This window comes from Lupinus angustifolius, chromosome LG10 (assembly GCF_001865875.1).
Source record: "Lupinus angustifolius cultivar Tanjil chromosome LG10, LupAngTanjil_v1.0, whole genome shotgun sequence".
In the NCBI taxonomy this organism is placed as follows: Eukaryota; Viridiplantae; Streptophyta; class Magnoliopsida; order Fabales; family Fabaceae; genus Lupinus; species Lupinus angustifolius.
In genome coordinates this window covers 15846238-15870745 of record NC_032018.1, presented here as the reverse complement: position 1 = coordinate 15870745, position 24508 = coordinate 15846238, and the positions used below count along the sequence as shown (strand labels likewise).

At 31.7% G+C, this 24508-nt stretch overlaps 3 protein-coding genes across 3 annotated transcripts; 2 read left to right on the top strand and 1 right to left on the bottom strand.

The window, feature by feature from the left end:
* LOC109358702 (cytochrome c1-2, heme protein, mitochondrial-like) lies at positions 2109–7915 on the bottom strand. Its single transcript, XM_019603099.1, has 8 exons — positions 7848–7915; positions 6847–6914; positions 6095–6309; positions 4097–4376; positions 3939–4010; positions 2784–2900; positions 2581–2646; positions 2109–2500 (listed from the first exon to the last, which is right to left on the bottom strand). The coding sequence occupies exons 2-8, from the start codon at positions 6901–6903 to the stop codon at positions 2384–2386; spliced, it is 924 nt and encodes a 307-aa protein (XP_019458644.1). The 5' UTR covers positions 6904–6914; positions 7848–7915; the 3' UTR covers positions 2109–2383.
* LOC109358701 (GDSL esterase/lipase At2g42990-like) lies at positions 13313–17198 on the top strand. Its single transcript, XM_019603098.1, has 3 exons — positions 13313–13773; positions 14707–15199; positions 16968–17198. The coding sequence occupies exons 1-3, from the start codon at positions 13414–13416 to the stop codon at positions 17159–17161; spliced, it is 1047 nt and encodes a 348-aa protein (XP_019458643.1). The 5' UTR covers positions 13313–13413; the 3' UTR covers positions 17162–17198.
* On the top strand, positions 19677–23243 carry LOC109358883 (50S ribosomal protein L9-like). Its single transcript, XM_019603365.1, has 5 exons — positions 19677–19846; positions 19931–20065; positions 20420–20539; positions 21154–21258; positions 22875–23243. The coding sequence occupies exons 1-5, from the start codon at positions 19697–19699 to the stop codon at positions 23037–23039; spliced, it is 675 nt and encodes a 224-aa protein (XP_019458910.1). The 5' UTR covers positions 19677–19696; the 3' UTR covers positions 23040–23243.

The following is a 24508-nucleotide window of genomic DNA, read 5'->3' as shown; positions in this document are numbered from 1 at the left end:
TGTGATGAGATAATTTCTCTTCTTAAATTATTAATAAGATAATGATGTGTGTCTTTTTTTTATTTACTCGTTTTAATGGTTTTTTATTTTCTTTCTTATCTTAATATTTTGTTTTATTCTAAATAGTTATATTCTCCTACCATAGACAAGTATTTGTCTAATGCCATATTCTTCCTTACCATCAACTTATTGCTCATTCTCACCTATGGAATGTTTAACCATCCTTCACGTGCTTTTATTCTGGTATGAGAAGATAATTTCTTTTACTCGTTTTCATTTAGTCATTTTAACTTTTTTTCCATTTTAGTGTTTTGTTTTATTCTAAACAATCATCATCTCCCACCATAAACAATTATTTATCCTTGTTGAACTAGCCATGTGAATCTGGTTAACCGTTTAAATCGGTTAAACTTAATATGAGACCTTTTCTGGTTTGATATATGACTCAGGTTTCACTATATTGTTATCAAGGGTATTTCCTTGCCTTAAAGGTAAGGAATTAATTCATTTCAGGTGTGTCTGTCACTTCCGACAAGTGCCGCTCTAAGTAATCAAACTCTGACCATTTAGTCTAGGGATGACAATGGGTCTTGTTAGATCCGAGTAGTGCATTACTCAGACTCGCCCTGTTGCTTCATTTTTTGTCTTAGACCATGCTGATACATGTTGAGTCTGTTACTCATGGGTCCTTGAGTACCTAGCGGATTTGTGAGTACTCACAAATTAAAAAACATTAAAAATAATTTCCAATAATTTATGTAATTGGATATTTGTTTACTACAACCTTATATGTTATTTAGGTAGTCAACATGCGAAAAAATTATAAAAAATATTTTAAAGTTTTAAACACATTTTAAATTGATTATTTCATCATTATGACGTAAATTTGATTTAGTAAGAAATGTTCAATCAACATAATATTATATTGCACATATCAATTGAAAACATAACAGCACTACTCATAATTGTTCAACAACATATCAATTATATTTACAAATTAACAATATAACATTAGAATTGACAATATATAGAGATCCACATATTCCACATCTTAGCCATCAATTATACGAAATTTATGGTATAGATCTACTCATTAATTCAAACTATTGATTTCCCTACAATTGATAGTTAAGATGTGAAATAAGTTATTTAAACTTACTTTTGGAGTAAGTGAATCTCCTCCTATATATATATAGGAAGGAATAGTGTAGGTACCCATGGATTTGGGTACCTCATTGCCCGTACTCACAGATCCAGGTACCCATTGCCATCTATAATTTGGTCATTTTAAAAATCTAGCAGAACCTTACCCCAATAAATCAATGTCTTGGAAGTAAAATATGACAATTTAGTCTGAAGTGTAGTATAAATAGTTGAGCTTAACATTTATGCCCAATTAATGTAAACTTTTTTGCATGAATAGTGTATCATCTAAGATTTATCTAAAATATTTTTATATCATGATTAATAATAGTTAATACATGAATAGTAGATAAGGAATAAATATTTAACTCTTAAAGATTTGTCATATTATTAAGTACCTGAAATATAAATGTAGAACAAAAGATAATTCAATATTGAAGGGGCAAATGGATTAAGACTATTTTCCTAAATTGTTTGACTGGTTTTGGATATATTTTCTTCAAATCAAACCAAATTTCTATTTTCTTAATCATTCCCATATCAACGGGTTTGTTTGAGAGTTGGTAACCGTAAGGCAGTGGAAGAAAGATAAAAGCTTCAGAGCCATAAAATACACTTATAATATAACTTTCAAGCCTTCCATTTTCCTCCAAAAACCAACTCGTAAGCATGCCCTGAAGTCCCTGGGATCATAGGAGAAATTTCATATGAACTCAAGATTCACATTCATGCCCTTACCATTAATACCCAACAGAATAATGCTGGAAGCTGAATCAAAACAAAACTTTGATTTCCAATGGAGAATATTGATCTCATTTGAACATCTACATCAAATACAGTATCAAGAAGTATCGCTTATGGAACCTCATTGTCCACAGCTTTATTAACTAAATGACAATTGGCACATTCAATACGACCAATTGCTTCTCCCGGATTTTCATAGTCCTGTTTGCGAAAATGGGATATGCATTTAAAATGGGTGCTCAAGTTATTATATATATCGTGATCGATAAAGAAGATCTAATCATCTCTTCCTTGATGGGGGAGAAAAACAAAAACATAAACGTATCTCATATTCTGAACACCTTATTTCTATCTCAAAACAAAATTAGAGCACTTTTGTTGCTCCATTTACCACTAACTGTGTTGAATGAATTTGACTATTAAACAACTTAATCCCCTGACAATAATTATTGCCAACAGTATTCATTGCTGATGCAAAAATGAAACATGAATGCAGCTAGTTGACAACATCGAGAACCAACTTGCGCGATTTTAGGACTGACCATCTCAGGCGACGGTAATATGCGGCTTGAAGTAGTGCCAGGGACAGTACAAAAATCCATTTAAATCCCATCTGCAAATAGATAATGGCATCAGAAAATAACATATAGTCTTGCTGGATATGGAAGGAAAACGAAGTCAAAGGAAACAAACCAGTTTTCTCTCTTCCATCTCAGGTTCCGCAGCCCAAGTTAAGAATGACACAATATCTTTCCCCATCTGGAGCAAAACAAACAAAAAATGAGCTTTATTCTTCGGTTATTTATAATGCATTTAGCTCCATGCATTGGGTCGAGCTTTTTATTTATGATGCATTTGTAAGATGTACAAAAATCATTCCATACACAAACAAATACCTGAGCTTCTGTCGCAGGGGTACCATCTTCATACTCAACAGCGCCATCATTAAGCATTTTAGGCATGGCGATAGCTCCACCGGGGAAATAGGGATTATAATGAAGTCCCTCTCTAATCTACATTATTATTTTAAAGATAGCCATAAATGTATGGTTAAGCAGACGATATTGACACATTGGTAAAGGGACAAAATAATCATATGAACTTGTACTAAATATTTAGATTTGATGTGAATTATCAATTATAGAAAGCAAAATGAAGCTAATCACAACTGGAATATCTCTCACATACTCATGCAAATATATCATAAGGGATGGAGATAGGGATGTTCATCACAAGGCGAGGGTTTGATTAAGAAAGGAAGTAAATCACTAGTTAAACCGCTCCTGGTTAGACATTGATTTAACTTACACCATTGAACACCTTTTGTTTGGATGACGTTTTTCACAAAAATGAACTGCTAGATTAGATGTTCATTCAAATAGATAATGATCATAAAGTCTCCCAATCTTGACTTGCTTGATCAACATGATAGATAGTTTAAATTCAATAGTTTAGGTGATAAAAAATTGTATGATGGAGTGAGAGATGTATCATGTGTAAGCAGACAAAATTCCTCTCAAACACTAATTCTACGATGTGTGTGTGCGCGCACTTTGTATGCTACTATCTGTGAACCATAATATGCCTTATCATTGAAGAATTCTGTTGAAAATGGTTTATATGATATGCAAAGGATAACATGCTTAATGTCAAAAGGCATAATATGAGCTATCCATTAAGTGCTTTCCAAAAGAGCAATATCAAGATAGAGTATTCAACTGTCCCCACCTCAACTATGCATCAGACTCGTACTAATTAGTGTCCACGAAAAAAGGACATAAAAAACAAACATTATTTGACAATAGTTGACCATGCTTAAGCTTAATTTCAAACCACTTAGAGATTAGTAGTGCATTTTATTTACTTCTGAACCAGCCTTTAAAGGCTCGTCGCTATTTCAAAACCACCAAGAGATTATAACACATTTTATTCAGTTCAGAATCTCAAATTAAGTGGCCTAGCATTTTCCATCAGACAACTAGCAAAATGTACAAAAGTTACTTTACAAGATAAAATATAAGATTTAAGAAACGGAGTAAAGAAAAATTTACCGAAACACCAGCAGGGGGGTCGCGATAACCGGTCAGAAGGGCAAATACATAGTTCTGACCATTGTGACGGGCCTAAAAAGCAAAAGGGTGAATATATATCTGATACGCATAAAATAGAAAAAATTATAGAGAAATCACTAGCAAGTGATCGGCATTACTTTGGTAATAAGACTAAGATCTGGAGGATACGCTCCTCCATTAGCAAACCTAGCAGCTGCTTCATTTGCATATGGCTGAGGAAAACGATCACTGAGTTTACCAGGGCGTGTAAACATCTCACCCTCATCATTAGGGCCATCAACTACCTCAATCTCGGCTGCCATAGCCTTAACCTCCTCTTCGGTATAAGCGACACCAACCAAATCACGGTATGAGATCAAACCCATAGAATGGCAGGAAGCACAGACTTGTGTATAAACTTGATGCCCACGACGAATCCTGCTCATGCAACATCAACTGAAAATACTGAGACACAATAATAGCAGTACTGTGAAATCTGTTTCAAATGCATGATAGTAGCAGAATGTGCATTATACATTAATGAATCCGAAACCAAAAAAATGCCCTTCACTGGAGGACAATAATTCTTTAGCAAAAATTATAATGGCTACTGTTTTGTTGGGAAAATTGTAATCTAGCAATCAGTGGATAATAAATAGAGTAAATCGACATTTTTGTCATCCAAAGATACAAATGTTATCACATTGGTCCTCACTTGTGTTGTGCATCATGAATTTAGGTCCTCATTCCATGAGGCCCAGTAAACAATGCCCCAGAGATTGTTGAAATTATAAGATTTAGGCATAGAGGAAGAAAAGGGAATGCTCAAAATAGTACAATTGTATTGATATTATTGTGAATGAAGTAATACAAAGGACATAACACTAACTCCTATTTATACAAATATTAGACTCCTAACTAGAGGAAAAAATCATAAAAGATATGAAGATAAGGTAACCGATCCTCTCTATGAGACAATTTAATATATTGTTAGATATTTTGATATGCTAACATATGTCTCTCAGTAATGGTTTCCTAATGGATTGTAGCAGTTGGACAAATGGAGTTGTTCATGGTCAATGAAAGGAGGAAAAAAATAGAATAAGTACTCAGTATAATATGAGATTGATATTGACACTAATAAATGATAATGTGATCAGATGATACACATGAAAACAACCAATGGGATACTAATACATAACTGCAGAGATTGAGCTTGATCCTTGAGTAATGGAACGAAGTTGTGACCTAAGTTGGTTTCCTTTCCTTTTGTCTGAGAATTGCACAAGGCATGAATTTCTTGTCATAACTGCCAGAAGTGAAAGCAACCAACAAGTTGAGGTTGAAGATTCGAAGAAAGAGAATTGAGAATCCAAGAGAAAATAACTTGATCTTGTTCCTCGTACTGTAAGTAAGACTGGTTCACACGTTTTAATAGATGATCATCATCCGTAAGACATCAAGGAGGAATCCCAGTGCCACGAATGAAATGAGAGGCATAATTCGCGGTAAGAATCACATTCATGAAGTGTTGCCATACTAAGAAATTCTTCTGTCAACTTCATGGTTGGGAGCAGAAGATTGAGCGGTGCCCGAACTTCTTGAAGCGGCACCCGAACTTCTTGAAGCGGCATAGCATTAGCAGACTGGTAGTGGAGAACCAGGAGGGACCAACATTAGTTGGCATTGCCCATGGCTGAGTGATACCATATAAACAAAGAAAACAGAGAGAGAGAAGAGAGGCATTGAAACTGTTTTCTGCGTATTGATATTATGATTTCACCATTTCATGAATAGAAAGATAAGTCAAATATATATAGTACAAGTGTACTAAAAGTTTACAGCTGTCAATAGCTGACACTTTCTAACTACCTCTATCTACACTTAACTAACTCCTTTACACTGAGCTAGTCTACTTCTCAAATAAAATAGTGGGATAGTAGCTAGAAACAGCTAGGACGAAGATTGCAGCGACTGGCATCAGGGACGAAGATTGCAGCGACTGGCATCAGGGACGAAGAATGTAGCTAGTGGCATCGGGGACGGAGATGGTAGATAACAGCATTGGGGACATAGATGAGGCTAGTGAAAATATGAGAAGTGTTTTATATGAATAACATAACATATAGGTAAAGTAAAATTCAAGTTAAACTCACGAAGCATGATCATAGGAACTGAGGATGCCCTCGTGAGGCCATGGATAGCTTGGACAAGCAAGACCATGTTCAGCTTCATCAGCTGAAGCTGTTGCTGCAAAACTCAGGAATCCTGATACACTGGCACCAATTAACGCAAGTGCTCTTAAGGACCTGCTGCCATTAGAACCAGCGTCATCCTTCTTCGCGATGATGGATGACAAAAAGGAAGTACTCTGCAGTAAGTACAAAAACGCTATTAGGAAAAGACGTGATCAACTTGTTCCACAGGAGGCAAATGATTATCAAATCACTGAAACCTTACAACATTCATGAATATGTCTACATATCAGTTTCCAGAAGGGAAAAGCCTATAATAGAAGATAGCTACAAGGAACAGAGATCTTCATGTCAATTAAAAAATTAAACATTCATTATTTCTTCTGTTTTTACTTCATTGTCATTGGTACATGACAAGATTTTGGACATGGTTTGGGATAACAGATATTTGTTCAACTACGAGTAGTTGGACTCGGACACAACTTTTCCAGCCCTCTTAATGAAGAACAAAAAAAGCTAGGACGTGAATTAATGCATATCAGAATATTGTTAAATGAAAAGTTGAAGTTAGAGTTTTGCATTCTAAAATCAGAATACCCATTTTCCCAACCCTCAACTTCTATTCCAAGTGTTTCGATTATAGGTCACAAAAAACTAAAAAACGCAAATACTCCGAAAAGCATCAAACAAACAAGTTCAAGGAGGGTGCTTACAGTGGATTGAGACTGGAGTTTCCTCCTCAATAACTGCTGAATAACACTTCCAGCCATATCAGTCCACACTGTACATTATTTACAAAAAACACACAAATGGGCAATAAATAAATTACTCAGTCTAACATTCCAGCTATGTATTTGAGATAAAGATAGATTGAAAAAAAGTATAATGAGGACAATATCAAATAATGAGTTGTGAATGGCAACAAATATAAGTGAAAGTTATAAACTTTGCACCAAACTTCATCTGCACTGAACAATCATGATACTAACAATGAAAATTGTGGCAAGAAATGCTAGCACAATTATAAATGTTATGTCATGGTGAATTGATCTATATGTTCAGCATCGAAGCAACAGTAAAGTTGCTTACATCAAAAGTTCAAATCCTGGAAACGACAGTTCAGTCCCGAGGATAAGAATACATACATCTAACATCCGAGCCTTGTGCACTAAAACTAATAACTAAATTCAAACATATTGACAATTAAAATGATGTAGCAATAGACAAAGTTAAATGAAAAATCAAGCATACACATAAAGCCATAAAGATCATATCATAGCCTTAAAACTTAATAGCATACTTCTCTTATCAACCCTAACAAATTCACCATAATTGTCTTATATAATAGTAAAGTAAAAAGTGACAAAATAACGAAATAATCTACGTGATTATTGGTACCGCAAACCATGTAACTTGATGAGAAAATTTGAATGACTAGATTCATATGTGTAGCAATTTAAACCACTGTGGCTACCTAATGCAACATTTGAATCAACATATCTCGTAAATCCAGAAATGAAAAAAAAAGCATAGAGTTATTATTTACTATTTGATGAGAAAAATATGAAAAACCTAGAAATGAAAAGTATGGGAGAATAATAATAATAATAATGAAAACAGTTTTTCCGCTTCCGAGTCGGAAACTGATATATAGAGTCTCGTGCACTGGATCGACCTTTAATAATAATAAAATAGATGAGAGGGGAGAGATTACCGAAATGAAGGAAAAGTTGATTGCTATGATATGAGACTTTGAGAGAGAGAAGCAAATAGGAAGAGACGATTATGACACAATACGGTGGCGTTTTGGACTGATCTTAATGGGCCTTATCATCAAGTTATGAGCCCACATGTTAAGCTTTATTCTGTATAGAGGGATCTACTTACTTTACTAAAAAAATGCTATTAAGAGAATTATGCTATTAAGTTGAGCCCCCTCAAATGTGGGTATCACACACTTTCCGATCGCTCCCCCTTAAGTTCTTCTTGTCCAAGTCGAACCATGGTCCTAATACCACTTTTTTGACTATATTGTGATCAGGCAGTCTCTAACCACTATGAAGTTTCATTGTTAATGAGGTATACGAAGAGTGGAGAGTCACAAGTGAGACACCATGTTTTGAACAAAAACCTTAAGGCATTAGTTCCATGAGCATTTTCTACTTATAAGTTTTCACTTTTGCCCGCATATCCAATGTGAGACTTCACATTTGAATAAACTCAACACATTTAATGTTTAAATGTGTTTATAGTAACCAAATTAAAGTAATCTAATTCAAGTAACCAAAAAGTCTTATTTATATTTTATGATGAATAAAAATTGGAAATAAGAAAATCAAGTAGCATCATCTTTCATAGAATTGTATGCACTTCTTATAAATAAGGGGTTATGGTCCCAATTTTAGACTAAAACATAAACTATAATATACATGTAAAAACAAGTTATTCTCTTCATCTCATTAGAAGATAAACTAAAATTAATTGTGATCTATAATCGGAAGATGAGAGAACGTACATGTTCTACTAAGCGTGTTAGGATAATGACAACAATTAATCATATCTTCAATGGCACAAATGAAATATTTAAATACCTATTGAACCTACATAGTTATGATTCTATTTGCCCTATGACATTCCAAACATTATGAGTTTGTGAGGAATTGATGAAATAGCCATCAATTACCTTTTTTTTCTCGCACCGGAGGCAATCATGTCCGAGCCGAGAATATCCACAGATACGTGAGGTTAACTCTCCCGGCGAACATTTTTTTCATCCACAAGACTCGAACTCGAGACCTTGCTTAAAGAGAATCAAACATGTATCACTTGAACCAACACCGTTAGTAGTAATCAATTGACTTTATTTGTCTTCAAATGGTTTATGCTAAATTGTTTCAAATAGCTATCAATTAAGTAATGTTTTTGGAATTCATAATAATTTTCTACCTGGCTTGAAAGTGGTTTTAGATTTAGAATAGCCACACTCACAACTACAATTATGTCACTCATATTCTAACATTTTCTCATTTTCCCACACTTTTTCAACTGAGTTTATTATACATACATTGTCAGTTTAATTTTTTTTACAATCACACCATCCACCATTATTTATATTATTTTTGTTTGAAAGTCTATAATAATTAATATATAAATATTGGATGATGAGTCGATACTGTAAAAACAATTACACTATGAATATATATATATTAAATTCTTCTCACAATTATGGACACTCATGCCATATTTCTTTGGTTATTTAGCAAAACTCATACCATTTTTTGATCCTCTTCATGATTCTAGTTCAAGAATGAATAAGGGACCTGAATTGAAGCTTTAGTAAAATATCTTTATTTATAATGGAACTCAACCAATAGTAAAGAGCAAGACCCATGAATAATATTTAGGTTGTCCCATAGTAACATTTCATTCTATTGTCACCTCACAAATTGTCTAACCAATTCCATTAAGAGTGTAATATATTGATGCACTGACAATGTAAATAATTATGCATAATTAGTGCATCATCCACCTTTATTTAGATTTTTTTTGTGAAAAGTCAAAAATAATTGAAAATGAATGGTAGATAATGGAGTGAAAGTGTAAAAAACTCTTATATTGTTGGTGTATACATATTTTTCTCTTCCATTAATATAGTAATGGATATGTGTAGCCAACCACATTAATATAGTATTGTCAAATGTAACCACCACAACCAACCATTTATTACTAAATTCATTATGTGTGTGAGTAAATTTTGTTTTTTGTTTGTATATTGTTTTTCCATTGTACACATTTTGATATATTATTCAATTTCGTTGTAATTTTTACATGTAAATTGTGGTAAAGTGCTAATCGAAGAATATATCAAAATATGTTCAATTGAAATAACAATACAAGCTTTTAAGTTAGATGGGTGAAAATATCTAATCTGAAAATCTAACTTTCAAAATTGGATCATGAACGGATTTTGAAGATGGCGAAATTGAAGTGATATATGTATTGCACATCGTTAGAATGATAATCTGTTTGCACAATTTAGCAGTACCACAAAATGTTTTACAGATAATGATCTGGTCATGATTCAGCTAGTAACGATTATTTCGTGTCATTTAGAATTATAATTTTCTCCACTTCATATTTTCTTTACAACAAAGGTTACATCAAAGCTAGGAACAACTTCAAGTTTTTTGAAGTGAAGTGGCTCCATCTTTTATGGTTATGACTTAGTTGTTAGAAGTGAAAATATGTATTGATAGGAAGAAATGTTGAAATTGGAGACATTGTGAATGCTAATTTTTCAACATACTTTATGTGCATTCTTCCTATTTTTATCACTACTAAATTTTTTATACCAAATAAAATTGACAATGAATCAAATCAACTTGACACTTGTTCGAATTTCGACCCATTAATTAGTTCGATAAATTTGGTTCATGAACTAAATGTGTCGAGCTTGAACTAAAAATTACGTTCATTGAATAAACGAGGCAAAGTTGAGTCAATTACAGTTCGATTCGTTAAACTTATGAGTTCACTCGATCATATACAATATATATATATATTTATGCATGTATCAATATATATATATAGTGACTCATGTGAGAACAATGCATTATTGTAATAAATATAAAAGTTAATATGATTATTAGATCTTATTTAAATAGTCAAAATTAAAAGATACATACACATAACTTTTTTAAATGATCATGTGATTATTAAGTAACTTTTAATCATAATCATTCATGATTGGTTTTAAAGTTCAAATATATTTTTACCATACTTTTTATATGAGAAGTGTTGTCGTTTGAGTTGTTTCCTATATATATATACATACATGTAGAAAATCTTTAACTATATATTAAATAAATAATTATGATTCGAGCTAACAAATTGAGCAAAACAAGCTAATGAGTTAAACCAAATAGATCATAACCTCTTGATAAACCTATTTAATTTGAGTCGAATCAAACAGTTCACAAAATTCAATCTAATAACATAACTCGTTTCGAAATCGAGTTGAATTTGATTCAGTTTGGCTTGTCTCCAATCCTAATACCCGACATCACACACATGAACCATTATTTTCAGCAAGTCTTGTCACGGAATCAAGAAATGCAAGAATGACAAATACCTAGAAAACCCCATTGGGAATTACATTTTATTTCATTGTATTGCACGTTATGAATTGAATGCATACATCTCCTAATAATAAATAGCTTGAGAAATTCGAGAAGATAATAGAAATAGATTGGTTTAATTCATAGGTGGCCCATATTTTTTTGGACCCATGATTCGATTACCTTCCAATAAAGCTGCCATTTGCTTTATGAGGGAGGGCCTTGAAGAATTCAATTCTCTGCACAAATTTTTACTCTTATGTCAACTTCATAATTAAATTTGACCCATCTTCTGTGGATATAGATCTGCATATATATATATATTATAGGTCAGATAATAAATCCCTAACAGATAATTCACATCAAGTTCCGACTAATGAATATCTTTTTGATTGAAAACTTATACTAAAAAAGCATTAGAACATTATATTAATGTTAATAAGTATCATTTAGGTTGGTCGTGACATTTCATAAGCAATGTGCAGGAAAATTGAAAACTTTTATTTATCATAGGAAAATAAATAAAAAATTTACGTGGAAATTTAAACTAGAATGAGAATTCAAAGCAAATCACGAGAATAAAATAAATATTAGTTATTTAAAAAAGAATGTAATTTAGACTAATGTTTCAAAAACCCTCATGAAAATCGTGAGGACATGTGATATATATTTTTTTCTTACTCATATACTATTGTTAATCATTGGAGACTTGAGTTGAAAATATTTTTATTTTTTATTTTTTGGTTACATTTTTAATGGATCTTGAATGATCTCTTTCATCCACGAAAATCTAATCTCAATTTTACTCTACATCAATTACAATCATATAAGACAATAATAAATGGAAGACTAAATATATTGTGAAGGAGTTGAATTTTTATATGATGATAAAAGTGTAAAATTGAAAATTTATTTGTGTAAATTACAAAATTAGTTCCAAGTTAACTATGTGGCCTCTGCAGCGAATGCAAGTGCATAAATGTCAGCCCTCATTACCATAAGGGCTGAATGGGAAACATCCATTAAAATCACAAAATTTTGAAAAATTCAAACATTGTTTTCTCAAATAATATTTTTTTTATAGAATAAAGTATATCCTTATATATATCAGGAGATAAATTATTATTTTTTGCTAGTAAAAGTATGATATGTGTATTATTTTGTTTAATTTTATAAATATTTTTGTAGGAATGATTAAAAATAATATATATCATACTTTTACTAGTAATAGGAAATATTTTATCTCATTCTACCATGAAATACTTTATTCTCATTTTTTTTAATGTTAATTTCTCTTAAAAAGGCTCATAAAAACACTCATTGACATGAGGCATATGAAATCTCATTTGTATTATAGAGTTTAAATATAAAATTAGAGGAATTTTTTTTTGCATTGATATATACTCGCAATGAAAGTTATATGATGATCTTATAGTTAAGATGAAAGAGTTTAAAGAATAAAGTGTATGAGGTAGTGAGTTCAAGCCTTATCTATAATAAATTTAAAATATAAGAAAAACTATTGAAAATGAGTTATAAGGTAGTTTGATGGTTAAGGGTGAAGTGAAGTAGATTGAAAGTTAAAGTCTCGCACATAACAAATACAAAAATACTAATAATTATCGATAAAAAGATATATATTGTCAGTAACCATTTGTGTTTAATTATCACCAAATTTTCAATAAAAAACAATACAAATAAATGATAGATATATATTGAATATATAAAAATATTTACACTAACAATATATAAATATTACCCCTTATAAAAAAATTAAAGTTCAATCATTCTTGCATGTGGGAAGGTAGTAGTAGTACCTTGCATTAAATATCCTCAAAAGGCTAAAAATGAGGAGGAGATCTGTTGTCCCGCAAGTTATGTCATTACATGTCTTATTAGCTTGTCATTGGTTGAAAAAATTTATTGAAGTTAAAAAATTAATAGTTAATTATTTTTATGACTAATCACAGTTGATGGCACATGCAGTGGCACAACTTGTGAAACAACATATGTGTACCCCTAAAAATACTACCTAATTTTATCAAATATAAGTGTTCCCTCCAGCCTCTTATTATTACTCATATTCCCATCAATAGCATAGATTTCTATCTCAAACACTCTACATTCTACAATCACTACATTTTTGGCATTACAATAGTAAAAATGTATAACCTTTGGCTCTTCTTAATTGAAATCATTCTACATTTTTCCATTTCTAGTAGTGGCAAAGTTACATCAATAATAGTATTTGGAGATTCTTCAGTTGATACAGGTAACAACAATTTCATACCAACAATGGCTAGGAGCAACTTTAAGCCATATGGCCGTGATTTTTTCGATGGGAACCCGACCGGTCGCTTTTCGAACGGTCGGATTCCTCCCGATTTCATCTCGGAGGCCTTTGGCCTTAAACAAATAGTTCCAGCTTACTTGGATCCAACTTATAATATATCAGATTTTGCTAGTGGTGTTTGTTTTGCTTCTGCTGGAACTGGATTTGATAATGCTACTTCAAATGTTGCTGTAAGTTGTGTTCAACTACTCATCTTGCATTGCATTAGTGAGTGAGACTCTAGGGAAATGTAATCTCACTCTAAATAAAAATGTAATCTCACTCTAAATAAAAAAATGTAATCTCACTCTAAATAAAAAAAATATACATGACAATGTATGTTGTTTTTTCTTTGGCATTTCAAAGTACTTTCAAGTGGTATATGTTTGATTTTCCTTAAGCAAAGTCTCGGGTTTGAGTCTTGTGAATGAAAAAAATGCCCGCTGGGAGAGTTAGCCCCACATACTGTGGATGTTCCCGGCTCAGACAAAATTGCCTCAGGCGCAAGAATACTTGTGGGAAACAAAAAAAGAAGAGTATTTTCCTCTCTCGTATTAGAGATGGAACTCAATTCCTCTATACTAAAAGTTTTATATTATTTGTCTAGTAATAAATAACACATCTCGTTTAATTTCTTATTAATTGTCATACTAACACATTTAAATATTTAGCAAAACATTATTGAAATTATATAGAGGTATAAAAAACTTTTAGTATAGAGGATTTGTATGGTTAGAGATGAAGTCTATATGAGTAATGATTTAAGGTTATAACTTATGGTTATAATTATGTTGCATTAATGACTATTGCATAATATAATATTGTAGGAAATATGAGTAATGATTTGAGACATCTTCGAAAGGATTATGATCATCTCTAATACTGAATGAGATCACGACACATGCAATAAAATTCATTTAACGACTATGATTTCATGTTATTTTTCAATAAAAAAATTAGAAAAAATTTCGTCCTCATGTTTCAGTATTAGCCGAGAAAGTTGAACTCCCTTAGAAGACATGTAATTTCTATTATAATACTATGTTTTGATTATCATCCCAAATCACTATTATTTCATGCATGAAAATATTTTCTAGAACTAAAACAAATTTATATTTTTGCAGGATGTTATACCTCTATGGAAAGAAGTTGAATATTATAAAGAGTATCAAATAAAGTTAAGAGCACATGTTGGTGTTGAAAAAGCTAATGAAATATTAAGGGAAGCTTTATATTTAGTTAGCATAGGAACAAATGATTTTCTTGAGAATTATTACACATTACCTCAACGTAGATGCCAATTCAATAGTGTTGAAGAATATGAAGATTTTCTCATTGTTCTTGCTGAAAATTTCTTTAGGGAAATTTATGAGCTTGGAGCAAGGAAAGTTTCTGTGACAGCTTTACCTCCAATGGGGTGCCTACCCTTAGAAAGGGCAATAAATGTCCTAGATTATCATGGTTGTGTGGAGGGATACAATGATGTGGCTTTGGAATTTAATGGAAAAGTGGGAAGGTTAGTCACAAAGTTGAACAATGAACTCTATGGGTTTCAATTGGTTGATGCAAATGCATATCATATCTTACTACAAATAGTTACACAACCTTCAAGTTTTGGTAAGTTTAATATTTGCTTATTTTATTACTTATGTTTTTCAATCAAAGAATATTCATCTTTTTTTCGGATTCATACCTGTTATCTCACTCGTTCGTGTCACTCTATGTGTCTAGATATATGATTGGTCAAAATAATATTTAATGATTACATTTTTTTACTTAAATAATTTTTTTCAACAAATCAGAGGTGATAATACATGCAATGATACATAAAGTGAGACAAACATTTATGCTCCCCTTCTTTTGGGTGCGTAGAATTCACAATATACTATATTTTGTTTAGGAAATTATACATATCTCTTTAACATGAGTGGTCAGTGGAATATATGTCTATAATTAGAGGTGATTTATATATATTTTAAAAAAAAATAAGTAATTCATGTAATTTCACTTAAACTCAGGGGATATCAGTGTAATTTACTCGACCATAATGACTTAACTATGTTGTTTGGTAGAGACCCTACATTTTCTCTCTATTTTTTTGTCCTTATTTAATAAAAATGTAAATATACTAAAAATATAAAATACATCCAATACTATCTTTATTTACAAAATATGAGAAAATTGTAGGAATATGTAAATTTCTCATTCTACATGAATAAATTTTTTTGGATGGATTCGAGTATATACTACTGTGAAGTGTGAAATAGACATTCATGTGATTAAGATGAAATTGTTTTAGAACATGAACAAAAATTAAAAGAAACAATTTTTTGTGTATAAAAAAAAGAAACAAGTTTTATCATTATAGTTTGGTCATGTGAATTGTTAGGTGCACGGAATAATATATCTATCGTATCGAGAAATAACTTATCTACTTCAATCAGTAAAAATATGACATGTGTACTATTTTGTTTAGTTTTAAAATATTTTCATAGAAAATGATGAAATAGGACACATGTCATAATTTCATTGGTAGGAATAAATAACTTATCTACTTATACCAGAAGATACTTTATTTTCATGTAGAAAAGGAAGCAAACATTATGGGATTTGTTAACCTCAACACTAAATTTCAGATTGTAATATTTATATATTATTAATATAAAATTATATATACACTCAATATTAGTGTGTATAAAAACTTATAAATTATTAGTGCATACATTTTTTTCTTCGTTTTAAAAATAACAAACAACTAAAGGAGTAGTGTGTATTAAAAAAATAATGCATTGGTTTCAGTATATTATACTTACCATTTAATTGCTTTTTAGCATGACAAAATAACTACTCTTCATAACTAGATAACAAGCTATTGAAAGGGTTAAAAATACATGTCTATTTATAAAGCAAATGCAAAATAAAATATAAAATATAAGATAACACCAAATTATTTTTATAAAATAAAATATAAAATATTGAAACATTCTTCAATGTGAAGAATGTCTCTTAATTGGCGTTTGGTTATATGAATGTTAAATATTCCAATATATGAAATAACTTGTAAAGATTAATAATAAGATGTCTAGAGAAATAACATGTTTGATAATATAAAATTAGGAAAAATGTGAGAATGTAAAAGCATTCTTATAACTAAATATCATCTAGCATAAATTTTTAATTTTTTATCCATCTAAACACCATGCTGTTTATCTTCCATTTTAGTGACTTCAATATATATCTAACCTATTGTATAAAGATTAAATGACTTAAATTTGAAGGAAATTCAAATTTGAGCAACCAATTATATATTAGGTGGAAATATTTTTAAGATGAAAGAATTGATTACATTAATATTCTTATAAATGTGGTAGTTTTGAATTAACAGGTTTTGAGGATTCAAGATTAGGATGTTGTGGAACTGGAAGATTTGAAATGGGTTTCTTTTGTGACCCAAAAAGTCCATTTACATGCAAAGATGCAAATAAATATGTATTTTGGGATGCATTTCACCCTTCTGAGAAAACAAGTCAAATAGTCTCAAATTATTTAATAGAAAATTATCTAGCAAAGTTTCTTTGATTTTTATACAAGGATAACATGGTGTTCCAATTGTATATGTTTATTATGGGAATTTATTAAAATTTAATATTGTGTTGTTTATGGAGATAATTGTAATGTTGTTGTTGGGTTTGTCGCATTCGGCCTCACGACTTCCATGACTACAAGCAGGTGATTGAACTGATAAAATTTTATTCTCTCTATGTAAATTGGGGTCATCAATATCTTTTTACTGACAAAAACATAAACCTGTTTTCTGTCAAATTTAGATAACTTTAGTCTTTGAACCAAATTTCAAAGGTTCGTGGGTCAATTACAGTTCGATGAAAATATTAGCACATTGACATTACCCATGAACTCACATCGTACTAAAATGATATCCTAATTAATAGCGGATATATACCTTAGATTCATTTAAATATTTATTTTCTTTATATTATTTAATTATTGTTTATTAAATGACTAAAACTATAGCTGATATATACCTTGGGTTGGATAAAGTTAAGTGTTGTTAATTACATCTCTCTACTTGTTGCTTATCAAATAGCTAATGAACTTATCTCATGGTGGTTTGTCATTTGAATGTTTATATTAATATTCTTTTCTAGGTTGAACTTCTAAAATTGACATCGCTTGAATTCTAAAAACATAGGTCACCACATCGATAAAGTGTAGTAACTAAAAAGTAAAGATGAACCAAAATATATGTATGTCAGTGTAGTGCTAAAATTTGAGAAAATAAAGATAAATCGAGAACATATGTTAGTGCACTACTGAAATTTGGAGAGAGAAATTAAAATAAACCAAGAATTCATGTTGGTATAATGAGAGAGTTTAGGAAAACAATAACGAATCAAGAACGTATGATGATGTATTGGTTTGTACTTGGGGAAATGAAAAGAAAATAAAAATAAACTAAGAACACATACTGACATATTGTCGAAACTTGAAAACAAAAATAAAAATAAACCAATAACACAAGTTAAGGTAGTGTGAGAACTTGGGAATAAAAATAAAGAAAAACCAAAAAATGAAAGTTAATGTACTACTGAGACATGAGGATAAAAATAAAGATAAAACAAGAACATAAGTTGATATAGTCCCTAAACTTGAGAACACAAATAAAAATAGGCGAAGAATTCATGTTAGTCTAGTGTCGGAACTTGAAAAAAAAGTAAACCAAGAACACATGTTAGTATATTGTCGAAACTTAGGAAAAGAAAATAAAAATAAACCTAGAACATAGGTAGATATATTGCCGAATATTGGAAATAGTAGATAATTCAATCCTAATATAAAACAAATCTTAGGCGATTAGTATTGAGATCAATTTCTCTTAGAGATAATGAATTAATATTACAACCATGATGTGGAGGATTTAGCCAACCAATTAACTTGCAAAAATAAACCAATGAATATGTAGAGACAATTAATAAAACATTGCTTATACATTAAGAATTTAATTCTAATTAAGATTTAGTCATGAATACATTTGTTTCTAAATATGACGTGATGTATATGTTTTCATACAAGTTTTTTTTGTTTGTGTTACCTTAGCAAAAGTATGCACTAAAAACTGGGAATAAAATCTCTCATAGTATAAGGGGATAAATTATCTCTCGTTGTCAGAGAAATCATGACACATGTCATGTTTCATTGTTTTCTATAAAATTATTTTTAAAACAAAACAATACATGTGATATTTTTACTGGTCAAAAGATATAAGTTATCTCGTACGAAGAAATACATTATTCTCTTAAAAATTAAAAGGCAAATTGATAGTAAGAAAAAAATTAAACTTGTTAGAGGACTTAATAGCAATTTAAGGTAAAAAAAGGGACCAGATTTGCAAAAAGAGAGAAATGGTGTTAAACCTTAAACCCTTCTCCCATTAACACAATCTTCGTCTTCCAACGTTAGCATTCTCAGGTTCTGGGATTCATTCTAAGCTATTTTCATTCTTCTCTGTTCATTATCTCTAAACTTTAATTTTCAATCATTTTTGGGTTTCTGAGTGAAAATGTAGATTGAATATGCTATGCCTTTGTTCTGTTTGATGAATTGTCTGAGAATAATATTATGTCAAATTGTGAATTTTTCTTGGTTAATAATGGTATGTTAATTGGTTAAGCATGTACTTCTTAGTACAATGTCTCTTTGAAGTTTCTTTTTGTTTTTGTAGAGAAGAAATTTATAAACTTTTAGTGGGTTGTTCTGCTATGATATTTCTCTTCCTTCATATAGTATTTATCTGGGTGTTCTATTTTGACTGATTTACTTGCTGTTAGACTGTGGAGTCGATGATCCGGCTTATAGTATTAATTAGAGATAGACACTAGCAGCTCCGTAAAACGGCGGTCCACTATATCAGGCTCTCATCTAGTGAGGTGTGGGAGGATAGATATATGAAGCCTTAGCCTCGCAAGCGAATAGGCTGTTTCCGGGATTTGAATCCATGACCTCCATTTAGTATTTATTAGTAAGTTTTTATGAAATAAAATTTGTTGCCTTGATACTGATAATTGTTTGTTTTAGGTGTTGACATTCTGAATCAGAATGGGTTGTTTTCTTAGATATGGCAGACAAGGTGTTAGGCAAATCTTTAAATTTAGAAATGACACTTACGATAGTTCTGTGGTAAACCCACTATTGTATGCTTCTCAAGGACTTCGATACAACAGGAAGCTTCAAGTCATCCTTACAACTGTAATTATCTTTCCGAGTCTCGATGTTTTTTATGGGATTGGATTCGGTCCAGTTTTTTTTATATTTCCAATTTCAATTTTGTAGGACATAGATAAGCTGGGGAAGGCAGGTTATACTGTCAAAGTTGCTCCTGGATTTTTCCGCAACCATCTAATGCCCAAGCTCCTCGCTGTCCCTAATATTGATAAGTTTGCTCATCTCATAACCGAGCAGCACAAGGTTTTCATTTTCTTGTTCTAAATTTCCTTTCAATTAATCTCAGTTTTCCTCTATCTATTCTATTGCTTGGTCACTGACATTCATCATTATGTACTTACACTCTTAGTTTTACTATCTTCTAGAGTTGCTTTGTAAATTGTTGATATGATTATGCTGTTAGATGTTTGATGATCCTAAAAACAACAGCATTCTTTCTCTTATGCGTGTTCTTGCAAATGTGTGTGCAGTGCACATTCTCAACAATTCTATGCTTGTATCCTTGGGCATATAAACATTTGCATACTTATATATAGCAAGTCTCCTTAACTTTCAATGCCTTCAATGATTGCCAGTGTTATGTTTTTGATGCTTCAGGTCTATCAACCCATTGAAAAAGAAGAAGCAAAAGAAGATGTTAAAGTAGTTAAAGAGTCAAAGGAAGATATGATGAAAGAGTACGAAAAGGCAGCACTGCGTCTTGATAAAGCTAAGCTGGTCTGTCCTTTACTCTTCAACGCTTTTGATTGCTGTTTGGGGCTATATCTTCTATTTCTTTAGGGATTTCATTTTCCATTTTTGGTCAGATAATTGCTTTATATTTATTATCAAGAGGATGAGCTTAGCGCAACGGTAAAGTTGTTACTTAGTGGCCCTGAAGCATTTTTGGTCACATGTTCAAATCCTGGAAACAACCTCACTTCTTGTTGGGGTAAGGTTTGTACATGTACCCTCCTCAGACCCCACTAAATACGAGTCTCATGCATTGGTCACCCTTTTTTAATTGTTTTATATTTATTATCAATCCTTAGGAAATTTGGCATAGCCAAAATATAGATGAGCACTCTGAGATGTTTATTGGTCAGATAATTTCTTTATGGTTTTCCTTTTCTAGTTAGGTAATTGCTTTATGTTTATTATCTGTCGTTGGGGAATTTGGCATAGCTAAAATACAGATGAACGTTCTGAGATTTCTTTTATGCATGACTGGTTGAAACTTCAAATAATAATGTGTTATGATGATACTACCAAAGATTGCAATTCATAAAGTTGTTAAACTAGAAATGTTAACTTGATAATTGAATATGGATGTGGATATGATAATTGAATAGGTCTTGCGGAGGTTAATCGATGTTCAAAAAGCAAAGTCACGTGCAACGAAAGATGACCCATTGGAGCTGCGCTTCCCCATCACAAAAGAAGTTATTGTGGCTGAGGTATTATTTGTTTTGAATAGTTTACATGTTTTGTAAACAGTACCTTAGTAACAAACTAAAGTAAGACTGTAGTCTGTTACAAAATATTAAATGCATTTAATATAGTACTTCAAGGGAAACTTTCTTGGCCTGTTGAAAATTTGAATTGGAAAATTTGTACCTTTCTTTGCGTTATTAAATGGAACTTGGAATATAGAGCGGTCAACACATTAGTTTAAGTGTTCACCTTCTTCTCTGGATCAGATGTAATTGCAGTAATAAACCCCATCTGATTTTATAAATGGAAAAAGGGTTTTTTTATGTTAGGACACCGGGTTCAAAGTCCATTGCAGAAGAAGGATTAGAGAATGAGCAGGAACCATGATTGGGCCTGAATCCCAAAATGCACAAGATAGGGAGAAGGTAACTTAGAAAAGCCAGGACCGTTAATCTGTTATTATCGGAGGGAGCTGTTAGTTTGTTAGGGGAATAGCATGAATTGCGGGAGGGGTATTTATGGAACAGGGAATGTGAGGCAAGGGGGTTAATCATCTGTTTGGTGAATTAGGCTGCAGGGCTGAAAAGCTGAGCTTCGGCGCAGCAGTAAGGTTGTTTGCCTTATGACCTAGACGTCATAGGTTTAAATCATCGAAATAGCCTCTTTGCTTGCGAGGGCAAAACTGCGTGCATTTATCTCTTCTGACCCCAATGGGCGAGAGCCTCGTGCACTGCACCGCTCTTTTTATTAAAGTTGTAGGGTTGGGCAGAGAGTTGTTCTTTGTAGGAGTCATTGGCTCTGGACTTCATTCTGTAGTGTTCCTTTCCATTGTAAGAGCTCTTGAGCTCATCTTTTCAAATTTCAATTGAATAGTAGTAGTATATTCTGGAATTGGTTCTGGATTTCTGAGTATAAAGAAAAGGGGATATTAAATAGAAAAGAGAAAAGAGGTCTTTGAGTGTTAGTAATACATAATTTCTTTGAAAATAATCCCTCCTCAAATTTGTGACCATAATCCCTCCTCAAATTTGTGACCATATCCCTCTCTACCACCACACATTAGCTTCAGAGCCAATCATGTCTGATCTTTTTTCTTATTTAACAAAACGTTTTTATGTATTAGGTAGTTAAATGTTACTGCATTAGGGTAGCACCTATTGTAGAAAAGATGGTAGAATTATGCCTTGGGTAGTTATGGCATGTCGAGGAGACCGTTAGAAGCCCTAGTAAGAAGAGCAAATCAAATAGAGGATAGTCCAATTTCTAGAGGCAAAGGGAGGCGAAGAAAAATTATAGGCAAAATAATTATGAAAGATTTAAAAATAAATGTTTTGTCAATGAACATGATTTATGATAATGTATTATGACGTTGTTCAATCCATACAGTCGACCCCACCTAGTGGGACTAAGGCAAAGGATAGAAAAACTCAACACCATTATTCTTGAACAACTCAGAGTCATACCTTCTTTTTTGTTCACACTATTACTGATATGAAAATATTGAGAAAAATTACATTCAATTCTCAACTGCTGGAAATAGAATTGATTGCTATTTTGAGTAATAGCACATGATATTAGAAAACGTTGTAGTATTCTTCTTTTTTTGTTAGTGACTTCAAGTAATGTGCTATTTTTTTAGGTGGCAAGACAACTTTGTGTGAACATTGCACCTGAAAACCTGCATCTTCCATCTCCATTATCAACATTGGGAGAATATGAGGTGCCACTGCGTTTACCAAGGTCCATATCTTTACCAGAGGGCAAAGTTAACTGGAGTATGAAAGTTAAAATCCGAAGTAAATAAATCATTAGTCCCGTTAAATTCTAGTTTTTTTGGGTATCCTCACTCTATGGGACAAGGAACTAATCCTTTCCGGGTGCTTGTCTGCTCCTCCTAACAATTATTGTTTTCAGAAATCGAACTCTTGACATTTTAGTCAATTCTATGAGATGAATGTATTAGTTTGTACTCTAATAAATTGAACCCATGGATTATACATTTTTTATATACCTACTTGTTTATGCAAGTTTTATTCTTTCAAGTTTGTTTTATTTATAGAAAACTTGTACTTGTGAAATCTGTTATCAGATTTGTGTTTGGATTGCCTATTACTTCATAGAACAGAACCCAATATGGTACTTTGGTGGACTAGTTTGCAATTTATCATCTTGAAGGGAGTAAAGTTAGAACTTTTACAATTAAAGATTTTCTTAGCAGGTCACAGACTATAGTAACTTGTCTGTAAATAGTATATAGCTTCATGGCTGATGATATTTTTGGCAAATTAGTTTAGAATGTAACATTTATCACTGTCCGTATAAAGATTTATACAGTCAGTTGATCATCAAATATTCAATTGTATTACTTTTTCTGAAGAGTTAACGATTACAAAACATGAATGGTGGATAATACAACAATAATGTATAAAATATTTGGTAGCTTTGTCAACTTTGATAGATAATGTTTACCCCACCCACCAAAATAGTGCACATGCACACAAATATAACTAATGGACTTAACCTACATACTTGACCCACCCAAATACAAGGGTTGTTGGGCAAACGCATGAGCTTCATCCAAATTGCCAATGTTAATCACAACACCTTCATACTCACCATACCCCTCGGTGGGGCAAGGTACGCAATTAATATACTAAATTTTAATCCTCAATACACTATTTGAAATTACACATATTTCTCTTAATTTAAGAAAGTCAACAGAAAAAAGACATCCCCAAAAATCACTGTATGCCTCAAGGCTAAGAATCACATAGCCTTCATTATCACATTTCATTTTCCAAAACAAGAAAACAAATAATCACAACAAATACCAGAGTTATTCTTTTGTAGCTTAAAGAAATGAAGGGAAAATGGTGGAACTCTTACATGTCATTTAGCATGCATTGAAAATACAAGTTTTGATTTGCTTAATTTATCATTTTTGTTCTAGATTACTCTTATGTATCTATTTTTCTTTTCCAATTGTAACAATGCATAGGCTAATTTTGAGTTATCTAGTGCTGCAACCATTACCATACCACAAATGGCTTTGAAGCTTTCACTCTTTAGTTGCATGCAAATTCATGGACTACATGTTGAAATGAAAAGAAAGCAAAAACCAGTTGTATTCTCAACTAAAATATAAAATAGTGAGTGCACAAAATGCACTTTCTTAGAACACCAAGAATCTCAATCTGCTACATAATTGCGGTGTAAGGGACCACCACTTCAGGTGGAATAAAAGGCAAGGTACTGAATAGATGCCGGAATATC